Genomic DNA, 20,877 nt, shown 5'->3' with positions numbered 1-20,877 from the left:
ATACCCCATAACAACTTGGTCCCATGGTCTAGTGGTCAGGACATTGGACTCTGAATCCAGTAACCCGAGTTCAAGTCTCGGTGGGACCTGTAATTCTTTTTTCTTTCCCCCAAATTTTATTTTGTTGGTGTTAAATATTTTTCGCAACGAATAGAAACCGTTACAAAACTTAGAAAAAATGCTTGCTTTATTCTTAATAACGATGTTGATGTCGTAAAGCAATCTCACATTGGTGGTGAAACAGAGTGTGGTGCTCCTCTTGAGAGGTTAAACACGCTTTCCTAGTAGGGTTTTTTAAAAACCGTGAAGTCCAGTTGTGCCAAAACAGACAATATCAGTAGCAGTCCAGAAGGTTAGTCCGCACCATCTTATACAATTAAACCTATACGAAAATATAAAATATCACAGGTGCCTTTACCTTTCTTGATTGCGTAATCGGTTTTGTTATGCTATGAAATTTTTTGTAATGGAGAGAAAGTCACAAACTGAGCTAACTACAAATATTATCCCAACGGTATATGCCCGTGGGTGTCCATAAAGTCAGCTCTATTACAACTTTAAATTGCGGAACTACTGGTATTTGTCAGATGAGATTCAATGTAACATCTGACATCCTTTATAAGCTCGGCTAACCCTATGCTATAGATGGTTTGAGCAGAGGAAATTTCCAAAAAAACCCGCCTGAGTACCTTAATGGGCAGAGATAAAATCTATTCGACCCGCCCGAGTCTGACTCAGAACTACCCGTAGACGTCCATGGCCGACTCACGACTACCAGTGGACGCCCTCACCCGCCCAATTCTCAACCGTGTAAGGCTGTAACTGTGAGCAAGACTAGAAGAAAGAAAACATAAATAAATTTTTCAATACCCAAATGACCTGTTTAGTAATTTTTGAGAAGTGAAGGGGTGTTTGTGTGATTTGATTATATCCTTGTCTGTCCCCAACCATTCAGAAAGGAGAGAAGAAATATCGATAGGCTTTGGATGAGACGCGCCAAATTGGAAACACCCCACCCACTCTGCAACTCTGCAACTGCAACTCTCTCTCTCTCTCTCTCTTTCTGTAATTCTGTCTTAAATTTTAATGGCCTCCTCTTACTCCTCCTCCTTACATATATTATCCTCAGCCATTCTCTCTCACAATACCAACACTAGTACTACTACTTGTTCATTTCATCCCACTGCAATTTTCTCCACATTTCAAAAAAGAAGACAATCTTTCCTAACACCACCACCACCAATTCACTCATCAGCATTTAGATTATTTAATCCAAGAATATGGAGACAACAACAATACTCACTATTAACAAGAAGAGTTCTCCTACCAACTATTTCTGCTCATCACAATTCCTCATCACAGGTTACTCTTCACTTTCTTCTTCTTACTATTTAGTTCTCTTCAATTCCTCATCACAATTCCTAAATGTTCATTGAAAATTGAACATTTTTTTTTATCATGGCAAATTGAACATTTTGATCCAACTTTTAAGTCACACATTTGTAGAAGGTCGTACGTGGTTAGTTTGTGTGAGAATAGTCTCATATGGGAGAAGGGCAATCTAGCAACCAAGATTATAATGTCTAGGTCCTCTTCACTCATTGCGAATCGGTTTTGAGTTACAAACTTAACAGTTTTTATCACCTTATGATCTACTAACTTTTGGTTTAAGAGAAGCCGAAAACCACCTACAACCCACTCACCAATAAGAAAAGAGGCCAAAGAAAACACTAGAATATGTACATTAATACAATCTTCGAAAGTTGTGTAAGTTTCAACAGAAGATATTATATCGGAGATCAAATCCACAACCAATGTATGGGTAATTGGGTTTCTTCGAGGAATTAGTGGGCTACAATTTTCATATTTTTATGGATAATTTGAACGCGATTATGGGTTAAATTGTTACAAAATGCATGTTCACCTCATTCAGATAATCCCACATTAGTACTAGAATTGGTCGTTTTTGCCTTATGGCCTTTTAAATAATATTTTGCCTCTTGAAGAAAACGATAGAAAATACATTTTAAATACAATGGAACAAAAGAAGTTATTAGTTATGTTACTATATGCAGACATTTCGAGGACTTAACAAGTTCTTGTAATAGAAGTTGTCAGTGTTGATTCTGCAGGAATCTTCATCCATTCTTGATTCCCCATCGATATCATACTTAACGATCTTGTCAAATGGAATCAAGAAACTAGAAACTGCATTTGCGGCTGCTCTCATATTCATTCAGATATCATCTCCGTTGCCTTCATTATACTTGGATGAATCGTTTATATCTCCTGCAAATGCGGTGCTTTATTCGCCTGACACCAAGGTCCCAAGAACCGGAGAACTTGCTTTGAGAAAAGCTATTCCTGCAAACACAAATATGAAAGCTATACAGGTTAGTTGATTAGTATATACAATGCCTTGATCAAATATAAAATGGTGTCTTATGGATTTACATGCTCGTTTTTATCTTGTAGGATTCTCTAGAGGAAATCTCATACTTGTTAAGGATACCACAAAGAAAACCATTTGGTACAATGGAGAGTAATGTGAAGAAAGCTCTAAAAGTATGTTTTTTTCTTTCTATCTTCGTTATTTCTCCTCCATCGTTGTGTTTAATTTCTCCATACTCTAACAAGATCAACGATGTTATGTATAGCATCTATGTTAGAAGTAGTTTGAAGTTTTCGGTGTTTATGAAGTTGTAACAAGTGGAAATTTCTACTGGCGGGTTTTGGTTAACACAGCGAATTGCATCAAATGCTTGTCAAAACCCCATAATGCACTTATCCTTGGGCTCTACCTTTAGTATTTAGTCTACCTTGCGAGTTCATTTTGTTCATTACCCGTATGTTGTTTGGTTTAGTACTCGTTTGAAAATTTTCACTTTCAGATAGCAAAGGACGAGAAAGAATCTATTTTCAGTAGTTTACCAACAGATATGAGAGAAAAGGGTTCAACACTATACACGTCTCTTGTAGACGGAAAGGTACTACACAACAATTTGATATGGTTTTTGTGATTTTGCTTGAAAGGAAATATTAGTTTATCCTATAGTCTCGTCATATACAAATCTTATTTATCTATAATAGTGAAGTTTTTTTTGAAACTTGAAGTTACTTATCATGTTTTTTCGGTTTTCCAGGGTGGACTTCAGAGTCTTCTTGAATATATAAAGGAGAAGGATCCAGACAGAGTGTCAGTAGGTCTCGCTTATTCGCTTGATACTCTTGCCGAACTGGAGCTATTACAGGTTAACATCTCAATACTAATTCAATCAAATATCAAAACCAGCGTCCAATTTTAACGTTTTGAAACCTTTTGTTTTTGGAAACGTTAAGATCCGAACTCTGATAACTTCGCATGTTTAAGAGGATGTTTTTCATTCTATACCCATTTTGGTATCTGATAACTTCTTGGATTTCAGGCTCCTGGATTGTCATTCTTGTTGCCTCAGCAATACTTGAAATACCCAAGGTTTGCCTTCTCTTGTTGCTTCACAATACATAATTTGTATTTCAATTTTTGAGTTTTCATGTAATTTCACAGTTTCTTATCGATTGCCCATTTCATCATTTCTTTGTTATAGTGAAAGAATTGATTTAGGGTAGATAAATTTGTTATCTGCTTCAGTAACTTGGAGTCCAAATGTTTCTGCAGGCTTGCCGGAAGAGGAACTGTCGAGTTTACCATTCAGAAAGGAGATGGCTCAAAATTTACTCCAGCTTCAGGTGGTGAAGGAAAAGATCTTGCCACTATTCAGGTTTGCCTCAACATCTCAGTCTCTCACCATTATACAAACACTAAAGCATAAATGAGAATGCGAATAGTTACAGACGTTTGCTAAATCGAGTGTTAATCTTAGCTCCATTTAGTGTCGCACATAAACGATCAACTTCCATTGAATGTCTATCTTCGAAGTTTTTGATAATGATGTTTAATTGATTTTGAAGATATTTTCAGGTCGTTATTGATGGATATTCAGCACCATTGACTGCAGGAAACTTTGCAAAACTGGTAAGGTAGTTTAAGCTCAACTTTATCCTTCATATTTCATACACAAGCAACAATGGTGCATACTTATCATCGACATAGTGAAGTATACGTCATGACATATCTTCATACATTATCACTTGAACCCTAATTGCCACTATCATATTGTCCTTGATTTTGCCGCCTAGGCGTGGTGACCATGTCTTCATACGTGACCATCGGAACTCTAGCAATTACCAATAGTTCTTCGCTTTTGTCACCCAGAACGAAGCCCAACCGGCACAGGGTTTTGGCTCTGGACACTTAGCCAAACAATGTGGGACAATCACACCTTATCTCATTCCTTGTATCATTAGAATTTTACTTCCATTAATGAATTGCAACGATACTTACAGTAAATTAACTTTTCTAGTCAGACATTTCTCCAAAGCAATGCTCTAACTATAAACCAATGGTTTTTCGCAGGTAGTTGACGGGGCATATGACGGAATAAAGCTAAACACTACAACCCAAGCGGTTCTTGCAAACGACGATGGAAAGAGCAACGGATATAGCGTTCCTCTAGAACTAATGCCATCCGGACAATTCGAGCCATTATATAAAACAAAACTAAGTGTGCAAGTTCGTTTTTATCATCACCAATATACCACGCGTTTCATTTATAATCTTATATATTTGATTAGTGTCCAGTTACTAACAGTTCAATCTTTTTGGATCTTGAAGGATGGAGAGTTACCAGTACTCCCATTATCAGTTTATGGAGCTGTTGCTATGTCTCACAATGAAGCATCTGAAGAGTATTCGTCGCCATTCCAGTTCTTCTTTTATCTCTATGATAAGAGAAATGTAAGTAATACACCAATTATTTGTGATCTTATATCACTTTGTGCTTGAATCAATAATTTTCTTTTTTCAAGTATCCTAATTTTTTTTTATCGAATATCTATTTCACAGTCAGGACTTGGAGGGTTGTCTTTTGATGAAGGTCAATTTTCCGTATTCGGGTATATCTTCAAATGTCTAAATAGAATCATGTTCTATTTGAGAAAAAAATTTGTTTCTAAGCTTGATTCTAAGAGTCTATTTTCGTTATATTGATGTACAGATACACAACCACTGGACGAGAAGTACTTCCTCAGATCAAAACAGGCGATATTATACGATCTGCAAAGCTAGTCGAAGGTCAAAGTCGTCTCATATTACCGAATGAAAACTAATCTACTTATTAGACAATTCAAGTCTTTAACTTCATTCTTTTGATTATGAGGATTTGGGAATGGTATCAATGAGATTTTTGTATGTACTAATCAATATCAGACAAACCTACTCCTTTGGAAGAATCTTGAATTTCATTAGGTCGAAATTGATATATGAATGTGAGTGCATTGTGTCGTTCTAGGATGTGAAAGTAACTTGTCAATCTAAAGCCACACATTGGTACATGTAGATATCTGCCACTGCCAACAAGTTTTCAAACTCATGGGCTTTTAGGTCCATGATACAGCATAAACTTTGGACTATTTTACCCATCTTGGGCCCACCAAAGTCAAGCTTTGGTGGGTTTTAGATAGCCACAAGTTAACCACACAATGCAAATATATTAGAATCACACGTACTAATGAAAATTGTTAAATATCAATTTCATGTAGATGATGGCAACACCAACTTTTATTTATGAGGACATAGAACCCACAACAAAAAATAGGTTACAAATTGGGGTACGATTTCCATGAACCCACCACATCAATAAGTCGGTTTTTCTTTCTAGAAGAAGCATAGAAAAGATACGAAAAGAGAACAAGCGAGAAAAAAGATAAATTATATAAAAAATAAAGGGTAAATGTGAAAACTGAAAGTAGAATTACTATATCTTTTGGAATCCTAAAAAGAGGGGCAAACACTTCAAAATCTTTTCTGTTTATGTTTGAAGTAGGGGATAGCATATATGATGAACTAGTTGAACTAAACTGGATTGACCGAAACTGAAGGCTCGTCCAATCCAAATTGAGCCAAATCAATCTGAGTTGACTTGGACTTTTTGACCGTAGCTTTTTGATGTAACGAACAAATTAAGATTTCAGCAGCAAATTTATTCGTTTATGCATTTTACAATTAAGTTGTTTTTTTTCTCATAATAATATTTTTAAGTCGTGCATCACACAGATTCCAAGAACAAGTAGCATTTGAAAATAATTAGTATTTTGAATTAGTTGCACCGATCAACCGAACCAAATCAGCCAAACCAAACTAGGTGAACTTACTTAGTAGAAGCATTGATTACTAATGCTCCAGCCGAGTAAAAAATGATCGGCAACTGACAGATACTTACGAGTAATATGAACTCTAGAAGGGCCAAATGGACGAATTAGCCACATTTTGGGGGGGTCAAATAGGAATTAAGCCATACGAGTTCTCTACCAATAACAGCCTTGAAAAGTATATAGCTTTTCCTCCTCTTTTGGACGTGGGAAAAGTATTTCCCATCTCTGCTATCTAATTCTTTTCTCACAGCAAATATCCATGGCTTCTTTGAATAGCTTCACAACCCAGAATTTTCTTCCCCTCAAAAACCCAATCCCAGAATCAAAATTACTCAAATTCAATCTCCCTATAAAGGGTCTTTCTGGTTCATCCCTTAATAGCTCCAGCAAATTTAATACTAAATCAACAAGAAATTCGAATTTCTTTAGAGGAAGTAAGAGAAGAAATTGGGGTTTTGTTGTTGGGTCAAAAGTTACAGATGAGGTAGATGTTATTTCAGTGAAGAGTAAAGATTTGGGGGATGAACAAGATGGAGTTGTAACTCAATTTGACAGAGAAGATCAAAGACTTTCATTTGAAGGAGCTAGAGGAGGAGATTTGAATTTCCCATCTTCTTCTAAATCTGAAATTGAATTTGAAGGTGTGAAAGAGAGTGAAGAAGAAGATGTTAGGAAATTGATTGATAGAACTATAAATGCAACTATTGTTCTTGCTGCTGGAACTTTTGCTGTTACTAAATTGCTCACCATTGATCAAGATTATTGGCATGTAAGTTTCTCTCTCTCTCTCTATAGGTGGCTTGCTGTGATCCGTACTTCTGATTTTGATCCACCGAACCGCGAACCACAGAAACCTGTTAAGTTTGTAGTCATCCAACTCAAAACCATGACAATGAGTGGAGAGGACCTAGACATTATATTCTTGATTACTGGATTGTCCTTCTCCCATGTGAGACTATTCTCACACGCCCCTTCACGTGTCGCGTGGTTAGCCTAACACGTGTTTTTTTTCTTTCGGGTGACGTGGAGCACGTGTGGCTTTTAAGCCTATCACGCGTGGCCCTAGCTCTGATACCATGTTAAGTTTTTCTCTTCCCTATTATCATTACTCAAATATGTTAAATTATCTTCATTATAGTATATTTACATTTGAGTTTTTCCTTGGGATATAGTCAATACTTTGTTAGATTTTGTTTCAATACACAAACTGTTTAAATTTGTGCAAACTTTACTCTGTGCAAACCTTACACAGGAGTTGAATTCTAAAAAGAATTGATCGATCCATTTTTACGAAAGAAAATTTGGCTTCGGAATTTGACCAATTGAGTGGTAGTCACTTTATAAGTTGAGGAAAATCATCACCTGTTGAGGTGGCTTCTGAGGTGAGAGAGGCCCTAGACCACTCCGAAAACAACATTGGCTCCCGTAAAACTATCTTCCCCACCACAATAAAGACTTTCGAATGCCTGCCCTCTGATATTAGCGTTGGGTGATCTTGAGACTTTCCCCAAAAGGTAGCTCAAGAGGCGAGGTTTTCTTTGAACTCATACCAAGCCACTTCCACAGCCAATATGGGATTAGCCCACCAGCCAAATTTTGTAGCTCAAGACTTAAGAGACGAGGTTTCCTCTGAACTCATCCCAAACCCGTCCACAGCCAATGCGGAATTAGCCCACCAGTCAATCTTTGACATATATATATATATACTTATTGTATGTTTTTCATGTTTTGTCAGGGATGGACTGTTTATGAGATACTAAGATATGCACCTATACATAACTGGGAAGCTTATGAAGAAGCTCTTAAAACAAATCCTGTTTTAGCTAAAATGGTGATTAGTGGGGTTGTCTACTCTGTCGGAGATTGGATTGCCCAGGTAATTTATTTGCTTTCTCTGAAAATTTCCATATCTCTATCCACTGAGTTCTTCTTAAACTCTAGTTTTTTGTACCGAAATTACAGTGTTATGAAGGAAAACCCCTATTTGAATTCGATCGGGCTCGTACGTTTAGATCAGGACTAGTTGGTTTCTCACTTCATGGATCACTTTCTCATTACTATTATCAGTTTTGTGAGGTGAGGTTTTGTTAGTAATGGTTGTTCTATTTTCTTTTGGTTATGTTTGTTTTAGATATCTCAGACTGGTTATTCGATTCTTCTGATTTTTTCAGGCTTTGTTTCCATTCCAAGATTGGTGGGTAGTTCCAGCCAAAGTTGCTTTTGATCAAACTATATGGGCAGCAATTTGGAATAGCATCTATTTTGTTGTGTTAGGATTATTGCGTTTTGAATCTCCCGCTAACATTTTCGGTGAATTGAAAGCGACATTTTTGCCCATGTTGACTGTAAGCATATCTTACTATTTACTTGCTCGAACTTCGTGACTCTCAATAATTGTTTTGAAAATATCGGGCTCTTTCTATGAACTCATAGAATACATCTACTAAGTTTTTTGGGCATTGAACTCAACACCAACAATGACTATGGAGCCAAAGTTACCATATTGTTGATCATGAGACTTCCTGTTATCCATATGGGACTATTCTCACACTCCTCATGCATGTGTGGGGTTCTTTGAGCCTCACATGTATCTTTTGTTGGGTCACGTGGACCATGTCTGACCGATCACGTATGGGCCTGGCTCTGGTTACATATTAACTTTGTTAATATCCAACTCGAAACCAATTGGCAACAAAGTGAGAGGCTGTAGATATTGTTGATCAAGAGACTTCTCTTTGTCCACATGGGACTATTTTCACAATACCAACACGACCACTTGCTAGCATGCCCATGTCTCAATATCCTGCGAGTCTAACTTCTCTTGGCTAAGAGTACCCACCTATCTAGCCCTATTTTAGAGAACAAACATGGCAAATCAAGTGATGGTTCTCTTTTTTCTACTTTTACAGCTTACTTTGATTTTGAAGCTTAAGTTTTCCATTGTTGATTATGTACCTAGGCGTATATATACTTGATTTTCGACAGTATTTTTGTACATTTCTTTGACAGGCAGGGTGGAAGCTCTGGCCTTTTGCTCACCTGATTACCTATGGTGTAGTACCAATAGAACAACGGCTTCTTTGGGTCGACTGTGTTGAGCTCATTTGGGTGACCATTCTCTCAACGTGAGTATCTCATCTCGTCTCCCATAGACTTATATTAACAGTACACTCAGTAATGAATGACCATAACTCGACGCTGATGATTTATGACTTTTTCGTATCGCTAGATATTCAAACGAAAAATCAGAAGCGAGAAATGAAGCATCAATCGAGGCAAACTCTGTATCCTCTTCTGAGGTATGTCACTACTAGACTATAATGTTAATTTTTTCTCTAGACATGAGTATTGTACAATACTAATTTGTTGTCTCCTTGGTTTCGTACCAGGAAGAAATGTTTAAGGATAAGCCTCAGATTTAGGAGTCTAAGCTCAAGATGATCATTTCCCTCGGGAAATATCGAGTTGTTTAATCAGAAGTTCGATGGAAAATGCAGCTACAATGGTCTCATTGACCTTAAATTATTGTATGTATATCTATGTATATTCTGTCATTGTCCTTATAGATCTATAGAAATGTAGTTTGACATACATAATGTCTAGAATAATAAGATGTAAAATCCCTTCGATACGTAAATAAAGTTTACCATCAAAGGCGTTTAGTTGTCATCTTAGAGTGGTAAGGTGAATTACCAAATTTGGAGTGGAAATTTGGTGCAGTCAATCATCATAAGAGGAAATCAAGACAGATTTTATTTACATTTAGGGTTCACCAATAATCACTGCATGAACATTTTCCATTTCGAAAATGATGAAACCTACTATGATCTCTTACAACAATTTCACGATCATAAATCTCAGAAACAAGTTTAAAAAAAGCATGACAATCACAACACATTCTTAAGTTCTTAACTATACAAATATTAGCTCCATGAACACTATCAATGAGACCAAAAGCAACAGCTAACTTCTCACTATGATGAAAAATCGCGCTTTCTCTTTCCTCATCGGGTATGTCAAACAACACTAACTTCTTATTTGGTACGTACCCAACTAACTTCGATTTGTAAACCATTTCATTCAACATCGTATAAATCTCTTCCGTTCTAGAATGTGACTTATCTCCTACGAAAAACTTATGAAAGACACCTTTTGATTCTATCGAACTGAAACCAGGTTCCTTTTTCACTCTTCCATCACTCATTTTCTTCCTTAACGAAATTGCATCACTTGATCTTCCTCTAGCTTCGTATATATTCGACATTAGAACATAAGAACTACTATCATTTGGATTAAGCTCGATTAGATTCTTAGTTGCAAACTCACCAATTTCAACATTTCCATGAGTTTTGCAAGCTCCTAAAAGAGATTTCCAAATAACAATATCGGGTTCGATGTGCATTTTGTTGCATATCAAGTCCTTCGCCTCATTTAACCGTCCGGCTCTACCAAGAAGATCGACTAAACATCCATAATGTTGGATTTTTGGTGTCATTTTGTATACATCTTTCATCGAAGCAAAGAAGTTCAAACCTTCGTCGACTAGGCCTGAATGACTGCACGCATTAAGAACAGCGGCGAAAGTTACATCATCAAAGTCTAAATGGGTAGCTTCCATCTGAGAGAAAAGCCCGATAGCTTCTTTTGCTCGGCCATGGATCCCGAGGCCCGAAATCATAGCATTCCATAGTTCAACTGTTTTCTCTTCAACTACATCAAAGACAGACAGGGCGAGCTCTATAGACCCACATTTACAGTACATATCAACAAGTGCAGATCCAAGCATAGAATTTACGACAATATTGTTTTTTCGAATATATGAATGAACCCATTTTCCTAAAGTTAGTGAACCTAAATTCGAAACTGCGGGGAGAATTGAAACCAAAGTGACATAATCCGGTTTTACATTTTCAAACTGCATTTGTCGAAACAAATCTAAAGCTTCTTCGAATTGATTCTTTCGAACTAACCCAGACAACATAGGATTCCATGAAGCTATTTTTCTTCGAGATCGACTATTTCTAAATACTTGAAAAGCTATATCTAAACAATCACATTTGATATACATATCTATAAGAGCTGAACTCAAAACACCATCAACTTCAAACCCTGATTTGATTATAAAAGAATGAATAGATTTAGCCCTAATTGAAGAACCTGATTCTGCAATTGCAGGTAGAATACTAAGAAGAGTTACCCGAGTCGGTTTTATGAAATCCTCTAGTAATGCATTTCGAAACACCGAAAATGCTTCATCTACTAACCCCTTATGTGCATAAGAAGAAATTAATGAATTCCAAGAGACAATATCTCGTTCAGACATTTCATCAAACACCCTTTGAGCTGATTCAATATCACCATATTTTCCATAACCAGATATCAAAACATTCCAAGAAACAATATTTCTTTCAGGCATTAAATCAAACAGTTCTTGAGCTTCAATAATTTTTCCAAATTTAGCATACCCATCAACCAAAATGGTCCAAGACACTACATCTCTCTGAAGCATTTTATCGAACAGTTCACGAGCATTATCAAAATCTCCATTGACAACATAAATATGAATCAGTGAATTGATCAAATAGATATTTGAATGAAAACCCAATTTAGCTATGTAGGAATGAAGTTGTTTTGCTTCTTTGATTGTAAATTTCTTCGATTTCGATTGAGAGAGAAACAGAGAAGCAAGGTTTGCTTCATTAGTGAGAGAATTTTGATTAAGTTGGTTTGCTGTTAGATGGTGGTGAAAGTTTAAACTCACACTACCTAGGCGCAAGTTAGCACCATGAAGAGGAGAAAGGATGGTTGGTGGGCGTATGTTAAGGAAGTTGCTAGAAAGTGGGAACATCCTTGAAGTGAGGGGAAATAACCAAGTAAGCTTGAAATAATTTTTTTAAAACTAAAGCTTGAAATTATTTGATGAAATGAAGGATTTGGAAGACTCATTTAGGGGGATGGGTGTATCCGTGTATGGTTAATCTGGACTTTGGTTGACGTTCATAGACTGCATGTCTATATAAATTTATGTTGATAATGGAGAGTTGATTGACTTTCATGAATTCTCACTATCATTTTGGTGTGGATAGTCAATGGTGACTTTGATTGATTTTTAGATTAGAAAATGTTCGAGACATTCAATCGTAATAACATGTCAACAACTGTTTGGTTAGTTTGTTGCGCATCTACTCCAAAAATCTGGAAGTCACATGTTTGATTCATGGTGGAATCCACCATTTATTGACTTGTTTTAGAGGGTATAAAAATAAAAGCATGAATGGACTTTCACCTCTTTGAGACGGTCTTAAGGGTCTTTATATGACCTTTAGAGCCCAAAATATCTTTAACGATGGTAGTCAATTGACATATCCATGATGTATCGGTATCCACACTGTAATGTAATGATTCTTAGGGTACATATCAAAAATAAAATAATTTTTTTTTTGAAAATTCGACTACAATCTACGTTAGTCATTACAAGACATTGATACATTATAAAGATGTGATGAACATGATAACCGCTTAATTTAAACCATGAATGAAAGAGGCTTAATGCCCGACAACATGAAAGAAGCTTAAAATCCGACAAATTTATGACATTATTTACAACTTAAATTACATGGGATAAATTTTGATGGCAAACTGCTTCCACCAAGACTCGATTCCACGACCTCATGGGCTTAAGAGTGGTATCCAACCACTGCACCAAAGACTGGTGGACAAATATATAACCAAGACTCGATCCCACGACCTCATATGCTTAAGAGTGGTATCCAACCACTACACCAAAGACTGGTGGATATATATATATATATATATATATATATATATATATATATATATATTATAGTAATACATTTTATATGATGTAATATATCATATTAGATATTAAATCTATATATTACAATATAGTACACTTTCATTAACATGAAATCCATGAAAGTCTATACAATGCCAATGAAAATTGTCAATAAGAATTCATGAAGGATTATACAATGACTATAAAAATGTCATATTTTTATAGAAATCAAAGTATGTTTTGAAATCAATAAATTAAAATTTAGATTTATTTCAGCCGAATTAAACGAAATTTTTCACTTCCTTACTTATCGAAACTTCCAGCGAAATTGAAATTTATTATTATGTTTTAAATACTGCCTGATCAAGGAATTAAATTTTGAAATTTTGTAGCCGAAATGAATGATATATTCCTATTTCCATGCCTACCAAAATTTCATTTCTTACTTAAGATCACTACACGGTAAGGGTTGAAGGGCTTAGTTTGGCTCTTATAGTGGATGGCGGAGATCATACTGTCAAATCTCTGGACTTCTCTCTAAAGATCAAGAGGTCTCAAGTTCAAGTCTTAGAGAGCTCTCAATTATCAATCTCATGACCTATTGGATTTTAGAAGGATGCACAACCGTTGAGTTACTACTTCATGTTATTTTTCATCTCCTATTCTTTGTCAAATGAAAATTGAAATCTGCTAATGGAATCATGAATTGCAAAATTCATTTTTGAAACAGTAAGATTCAAACTGTGCTTTCCTTTTTCATGCGCACAATTTAAGTGGTATCCACCTCAGGATCATCGCGACTAAAAGAACAAAGAAGCTAGACATAGACAAGTACAATCCAATTGAATAAGAAAGATAAGAGATTATATATTTATATGGCAAAACAAATAACTAATAACATAGTTTATAAGCTAATTAAGTTTCCAATTAACACCAACTATACAAAACTAACAAATGAATGAATCAATAAATATATGAAGAATTGTTCTAAAGATCAACAAGCACTAGACATGTTACAGAGCCGACTAGGCGTTGGTCGGAAACCCAAACACCGTTGAACGGATCGACGAACAGGCCGACTCAAAGCCCTCCCTAAAAGTTCTTTACCAGCTGAATTCTGGCTGCTATAAGCTTGGTTGTGGTGGTGGTGGTGAGTCGGGCACTGACGATGACTACTACATCGAAAAGCTCCCGAATGGGTTGATGGAGAGCACATACATGGTCGTCGAGGACGAGGTCTAGGAGAAGAAGACACCATCGAATTGTTGTGAAAATTAGGAGAAGAAGAAACTAATGAAGATTGTTTCCTGTCCAAATTTCTCATTACTAAAGGAACAAGAAGAAATTGAAGTTTGTGTTTGCTTTTTGAGAACAAAATTGGGAGTACTAGTAGTTGCTTCTACTTGAGATGAATTTTAGCTTTAACTCTCTCTCACTCTCTTCCAATATATATATATATAGAACAAGGTTTGTTGTGAATTTGGGAAAGATCCAAGTAGTCAACTATAAAATATCTAGAGTTCCAACTTTGTGTGTAGTGATTTGAAATATCTTCAATTTGGACTTTCCACGAAATGACTTTTTCTTCATTCTATAGTGTTTAATGATACTATGTATCAAGAGAGTAGGATAACAAAATAGTGTCCTAGTTAGATGAAGGACACATCTTAAGTTAGTTGGATCTTCCGGTTGAGAATAAGTTGAATATATGACCAAGATTGTCAAATTGGAGTGGATTATTTTGAGGGATTCACTAAAGTCGGCTTGAAACTAACTAGTCTAAGTCCAAGTTGAAAAAGTTGTAATATGGGACCATTTCTTTATTTATTAGAGACAAGACAATCATCACCATCACACTGAGCCATGCCGTGCCGATTTATGCCCCGACGGCCCATCGTCGAAGTGTTGGACCACAATGGCCCGTCGTTGAAGTGTTGGGTCCAAAATCTATCCATTCCACTTCAATGTTTGTCGTGTCATTTTGGGGCCGTTGTGGCCCATCATGAAACAAAGGGCACAAATATATTGTTGGGTCCAATTATGATACATAGACGGCCCATCGTCGAAGTGTTGGACCACAGTGGCTGGTTGTCAAAGAGTTGGATCCAAAAGTTATCCATTCCACTTCAATGTTTGTCGTGTCATTTTGGGCCGCCATCGCCCATCATGAAACAAAGGGCACAAAAATACTGTTTGGTCCAATTATGATACACAGAGGAGAGTAACAAGCCGTTTGGTCCAATTATGATACACAGAGGAGAGTAACAAGCCGTCTTTCGGCCAACGGTGGCCCATAATCAAATGGGGTTGGCTATGGTTTTGGTACATTCCCATTTCAAGGGGAAATCAGAGTGACAAACCATTTTGGGCCACTATGGCATGCCATGAAATGGTTTTGGGTACAATTTATTCATTTTCACTTCGAGGCTTGATCAGTTGGTCGTGACATTTCGGGCCATTGTGGCCCGTCATGAAACAGTGTTGGGTCCAATTATGTCCAGTCCGACTTCTGCCACGAAGTAGATAAGAGAAAAAGGAGGTGTTACAGTTAACAGAGAGCCAACTGGTGAAGCTCACTTTAATTGGATGGTATCATGTGTCCTTCGACTGGAAATACAACGAATCTTATAGTATAAAGAAAGACGATAAACGGGGCTAATTAGTTAAGTCTCCCCCTTGTTCACGTCTGGCTCTCAATCCAGCAGCAAATCAAATAGTGAAAAAGTACGGAAAATGTTTCTCAAGAAGAAAAAAGATAATTCGAAAAAATTTACAGTAAAATTTGCTTACGCACAGAACAAGTCTCAATCTTTTTGGTGCTCTCACTAGCAAATGCTGATACAACAAGTACATTTCATTTCCCTTATCAGAATAAGCTCAAACTTGGGATTTCTTCTCCTCAATGGAAAATCGAGGAAGTTGAACGAGCGAGTTGACTCTGGTTACACCTTCTAAACCAGACCAGTTTTGATCTTCTTCACCAGTTACATTAACCTCATTTTCTTCAATATCAATTTGAACGCTGTTTAAATCACTATCTTCTCCAGACCTGACAGTGAAGTTCCTCTTCAAAGATGGTTCGTGGTTTCGGATTGGGTTTTGACCTTCATCCGATTCTGTCGCAGGACAAGAACTATAGTTCTGATTTGTGGATATTGACATACTTTGATCTTCAATATCTGATTCAGCTTCCATTTTTCCATCTAAATATAAGCAAATCACGGCACAATCATCCATTTTCGAAGTTGGGTACTTGAGTTTCCACTCATGAGAAGCTCTATCGACAAGGACTCGTGCAGATGACGATCGTGTTGGAGCTGTCGAAACAATTTCGACCACTTCTTCATTACTCAACACATCCCAAACCTGAAAATGCATCATCACAATCACTTCAATAACCATTTAGAAGGGCGACCGGCAGAAAAAGAAAAGTCTACTTCAACAAATACGTTTAAAATTAAGCGAAACGGAAAATTGTGGGAGTCGTGACATTATAACTGAGGTAGGCAATAGTTTAGCTACTTGTATTTTTATCTCGAGTTAAGCGGTTAGGCGTAAGGGTGAGGATTGGGTAGCATGGGTACATTAGACGGGCTATATGCTCAGGTAAGTTTTTTCTCTTTGATGGTGGTGAACCCATCTAATTTGGCGGGTTGGGCCACCTTAAGGCGTCTCAGGCCCGGGGTATCCCACTTTCCTTAATGTTTTGGGTGCTCTGGATCCGGTATCAAGCTCTTGGGCTAACTTCCCACCTCTAGTTAAGAGCTTCTATATCTTCAGAGTTCAGAATCTTGCCTTGCGAAAAAAAGATGCATCTACTGGGTTATATATATACATGGACATCAAATGCAACAAGAGTAGGGCCAGATTCGATGAGATGCATCTCGTCGGCCCTGATTCGACGAGGTACGAACCCTGAGTCAGGCGAGTAATAGTAGACAGATAGATAGTTACCCCATCAGATGCAAGAACAATGAATTGATCCATTTCAGTGAGAACCCTATGAGAGAACTCTGGTATGGAAATAACCCCATAATTCTTCAAACAGAAATCCCCAAATGCTCTAGCCATTGCTAATCCTGGGGCATCATCGAACGGCAACCAAACCCTAGGGACTTCAGGTTCATCTTCCATTGCAAAAACCCTTCCTTTACATTTTTTAATTCTTTCAGCTTCTTCTGTATAGATTAAATAACACAAATTAAAGAATAAGTTCAAAATACACGCACAAATCAGCCAAAACTGACTCAAATTATGAACAGACGTACTCGGCAAGTCAGGCTTAAGATCAACTGTCAACTGAACAGCAACAATGGCATTGTTGCTACCTTTGGATCCCAAAATTGCCCTAGAGTCCCCGATATTTCCAATGAAAAGATTCAACCCCTTCAATCATCAACAAACAAGTATCCAATGAGAATGAGATAGCAACTTCGAGTTTTCGATAATGGTAATGTTTAATACCTGTTTCACCATAGTAACAGCAGTGCTGCCACTACAAAAGCAATCAAAACTAGTATTAGATTTCAGCTCTTTATCCATGGATTTGAATGATTTAAGAAATACTTCTCTCCATAAAGAGACTGATTGATCCTCATCTAAGTCATCTTTCTTAGAATCTCGTTCATCCAATTTATTTTTCCTACTAAAACAGTTCACACTACTTGATTCATTTCCCTTTGAATTCTGAGATTGCAGAGAAGTAAGCAACTTCAATGGCAATGTATCTCTAACTTTCCGAGAGACGAGATGACCATAAGGCCCATGTCCATCAAAAACACCACAAAAAATCGCATCTTCTGCATCGAAATCCTATATAAAGCATAAACACATAATCTAAATAACAAATTACGCCATAATAAGTGAAGTTCGAGATTGAATTAAACGGAGGAAATAACTTACTTCCCACACTAACATAGAATCTTGATTTACTCCTTTTCTCCCTTGTTGAGTAAAGATACAAGAAGTTCTACTCTTCCCGTTTTTGAAAATCCGATTGGGTATATAAGGTAAATGTTGTAAGGTAGTGACTCGTCTCGAGAGTGACCTCTTCGTTCTTCTTCTTCTCCCATTTGATCTTGAACCCAAACATGAAGAAGAAGAAATAATCTTCTCTTCAGAATTCCGAGAACTAACTGAAACACAACCTCCCATTGCTTAACACCAACTCTAAGGCATTCGGACTCGAGAAACGAGAGGACTAGCCTACCAGCTTAAAGTATATCCGGTTATGGCGATTCTCACAACACATAATGAATACAATGTACTTCAAATCTTGGAATCTATAAAAAGATAACCTATAATTGGAGTTAGATTATACTAGTTAAATGTAGATCCAGCATAGGAAATGTGAAGATCGATAAACGAACCAGCTAAACAAAAGAGATTAAAGTAGCACAATGAATTGTTTAATCAATAAACAAATCAAATATGTTTAGTTTATATCGAACATGACGGGTAATGAAGATTAAATAATAGTCAAATAGACAAGTCCGTCGCGATTTTTCTGTCGTTTGGCAGCATAGGAGAACTTATATTTAAAAAAAGAAAAATTGAAGCACCAAGAGCAGACAACAAAGCAAGGAATCTAATTATATTCATATGTTTCATGAGTAAACGAGAAACCCTTCCAAGTTCCAAGATTTAAGAAATGAAAGCGGATAGGATCAATCACTGATTCAGTAGAAGAAAAACATGAATAATAATAATAATCTCATAATCAAGGGGAGATCTGAAATCTGACTCGAGGTCTGAATGGGATAGCGTCAGATTTCAGAATGTTTGTTTTTGTATGATCCTCGTGATGTCTAACCTGTCTGAATAACTGATTTGGGTAATTTTGTCCATTTGAGTATTCAGTTTTCGGCCCATTTAGAAAGAAAAAAAACACCACCTAACTTTTCATAGAAAGGGGAAAGTGAAGGTAATCTTGTTAAAGTCACAACCTTAGATTGAAATATTACTCAAAATCACACATATTTTTTAGGGTTTTAAAAAGACATTTCATACAAATGAAATCTTAGACTAGAAAAAAAGAATAAACTGCTTCAGTAATTTCCTTCCAACTTTCAGAAATCATCAGGATACAATTTTTTTTCTACAGAGCTCTCTAATTAGAGAAATAAAGAAGTTCAAGAAAGTGCATGAACATGTCAATTGTAAGAATGATGATCTTCACAATATAGAATAAATAATTGAAGTAAAATTTCTCAGAGTGAGCAAAGTGAGAGAGAGAGAGAGAGAGAGAGAGTAAACCTGACAACTATAGTCTGCAAATAATCTTTTGCTTCAACTACTACTCCAGCAGAGTACAGAACTCAGAGAGAGAGAGAGAGAGAGAGAGAGAGAGAGAGGGGAGATGGTTAATTGGTTATTTAAGAGAGGGAGGAGAAGCAGAGGTGTATATTGAATGCATAACGGTTAGACGTGTGATTAGGGGTGGATTTTGGCCCAGCAGCCCGATACCCGCCCACGTTTACCCGCATCCGAAGGGTCTGTGGGGAGAGACCCGCTCATGCTCGCACGCATCTGAAGGATCTTTGTCCGGTGTCTGAGCCGATCAAAACCGTCTGCAGATAGATCCTAAGCAGACGAAACGTGTGCCTGCCCGGTGTGCATACCAAGCCTGTCGGTTTAGGTTGTCTGTCCGCCCATACCCATCTGTTAATTCGTCCATAATACCAGTCCAATGTTGGAACGCATACCAACCATTAGATGCTTAGGGTTAATGGTAGCTGTTACAATTTCGGAGGCTAGTCATATATAACCTTTAGAATTAGAAGAAGCCCAAACTTTTAACCCTTTCTCGTCGCCTCTCTTCTTTTGTTAAGGAAAATTATAGAGTGACTTAAAAATTGGTACTTAGAGGATGAGATGTTTCCTCATTTGAAAACAAAAGCGGTCCTCTCCGTAATCAAATTTTGAAAAAACCTTGTCTTTTAGTGAATATACGTCATTATGTCACCCTCTGAGTCATCCTCTAAGTCACTCTAGCATCTCCCATCTTTAAGGGTTGATGGATCGTGAAATTTCTGAACTGATAATATGGTATAATATCTTGTAAAATGAAATATTATGTACGATAAGACATGTCATAACATATTCAGGCCAATATGTCTAGTCCCTAAATATCTAAAAATAAAGAAAGACATATCCAACTTGGAATCACACTTTACATTTCCTGTATCTTTACATTCTTTTGTTTAGTTTTGACATGGACTATCGGAGTCATCACAAGACATTGATACATCATGAAGACACAAATATACATCAAGATTCATGAATTGAATAAACACTATAATTGTCTGATCTAAAATACTTCCTGAGTCCTTAAAGACCACATATATCAACTTTTAAAGGCCATCATGTGGAGTCCGAAGTCCATCTAATCTACCTTTACTTTATTTAAATTCAGGTTTAATAAATTTTGGATTTTCACATCTATGAGATCGAACTTGGAACCTCTGAATCGCGGAATGAACATCCAACCATTACACCAGGAGATAGTAGACTTTACACATTTTTGTTGTCAGCGTACAAGAAATCAAACATATAAAATACTCCAAAAAGTGTAAAGCTTGGTATATTTAAAGTGAAAAAATCTTAAAAACCAAAGGGTGTACAGATAATAAACGTAAAAGGATGCACTTTTTGCTTATCCAGAGAGATTTATAATTTTACTTAAATCTCCCGCCGAAAGAAGGCACGAGGTGGGTGCTAATATGAATTTTTATGTCAAAGGTACATAATTACCTTTATAGGGTATATATTGTTAGTCATAGTCATCATTATGTGTAACTGGAAATTTTATTGGCAATGTACAAAACTGT

The 20,877-nt window shown here is 36.7% G+C and overlaps 3 protein-coding genes, 1 non-coding gene and 1 pseudogene across 8 annotated transcripts; 3 read left to right on the top strand and 2 right to left on the bottom strand.

The window, feature by feature from the left end:
• Positions 1 to 17: 17 nt before the first annotated feature.
• Positions 18 to 89, top strand: TRNAQ-CUG (transfer RNA glutamine (anticodon CUG)). The gene has a single exon. It is a non-coding gene; the product is annotated as a tRNA-Gln (tRNA).
• Positions 90 to 946: 857 nt separating this feature from the next.
• Positions 947 to 5,331, top strand: LOC147560203 (Cyclophilin-like peptidyl-prolyl cis-trans isomerase family protein). Its single transcript, XM_086662295.1, has 12 exons — positions 947 to 1,362; positions 2,133 to 2,393; positions 2,476 to 2,565; positions 2,892 to 2,987; positions 3,144 to 3,251; positions 3,426 to 3,475; positions 3,659 to 3,761; positions 3,962 to 4,015; positions 4,457 to 4,612; positions 4,715 to 4,837; positions 4,946 to 4,995; positions 5,097 to 5,331. The coding sequence occupies exons 1-12, from the start codon at positions 1,087 to 1,089 to the stop codon at positions 5,206 to 5,208; spliced, it is 1,479 nt and encodes a 492-aa protein (XP_086518421.1). The 5' UTR covers positions 947 to 1,086; the 3' UTR covers positions 5,209 to 5,331.
• Positions 5,332 to 6,407: 1,076 nt separating this feature from the next.
• LOC147560202 (uncharacterized) lies at positions 6,408 to 9,906 on the top strand. The gene is made up of 7 exons (XM_086662294.1): positions 6,408 to 7,021; positions 7,988 to 8,128; positions 8,215 to 8,328; positions 8,424 to 8,597; positions 9,262 to 9,377; positions 9,482 to 9,551; positions 9,642 to 9,906. Exons 1-7 carry the CDS (start codon positions 6,512 to 6,514, stop codon positions 9,672 to 9,674), a joined length of 1,158 nt encoding a protein of 385 aa, XP_086518420.1. The 5' UTR covers positions 6,408 to 6,511; the 3' UTR covers positions 9,675 to 9,906.
• A 115-nt stretch (positions 9,907 to 10,021) lies between these two features.
• Positions 10,022 to 12,100, bottom strand: LOC147560201 (pentatricopeptide repeat-containing protein At1g08070, chloroplastic pseudogene; annotated as a pseudogene).
• Positions 12,101 to 15,784: 3,684 nt separating this feature from the next.
• On the bottom strand, positions 15,785 to 19,454 carry LOC147560200 (putative protein phosphatase 2C 52). Of its 5 annotated transcripts, none has more exons than XM_086662292.1 (6): positions 19,304 to 19,454; positions 17,951 to 18,345; positions 17,513 to 17,860; positions 17,317 to 17,434; positions 17,003 to 17,226; positions 15,785 to 16,414 (listed from the first exon to the last, which is right to left on the bottom strand). In XM_086662292.1, exons 2-6 carry the CDS (start codon positions 18,200 to 18,202, stop codon positions 15,926 to 15,928), a joined length of 1,431 nt encoding a protein of 476 aa, XP_086518418.1. In that variant the 5' UTR covers positions 18,203 to 18,345; positions 19,304 to 19,454; the 3' UTR covers positions 15,785 to 15,925. The 5 variants fall into 5 exon arrangements, with proteins under 5 accessions (XP_086518418.1, XP_086518419.1, XP_086518415.1 ...); XM_086662293.1 differs by having other exon boundaries at positions 17,951 to 18,330; positions 19,304 to 19,424; XM_086662289.1 differs by having other exon boundaries at positions 17,003 to 17,434; positions 19,304 to 19,424.
• Positions 19,455 to 20,877: the final 1,423 nt, after the last annotated feature.

Source organism: Eschscholzia californica, unplaced genomic scaffold (assembly GCF_041429995.1).
Source record: "Eschscholzia californica isolate CP2 unplaced genomic scaffold, dmEscCali1.0.p SCAF_2, whole genome shotgun sequence".
Taxonomy (NCBI): Eukaryota; Viridiplantae; Streptophyta; class Magnoliopsida; order Ranunculales; family Papaveraceae; genus Eschscholzia; species Eschscholzia californica.
The sequence above is the reverse complement of the archived record's forward strand: the minus strand, read 5'-3'. Positions and strand labels throughout refer to the sequence as shown.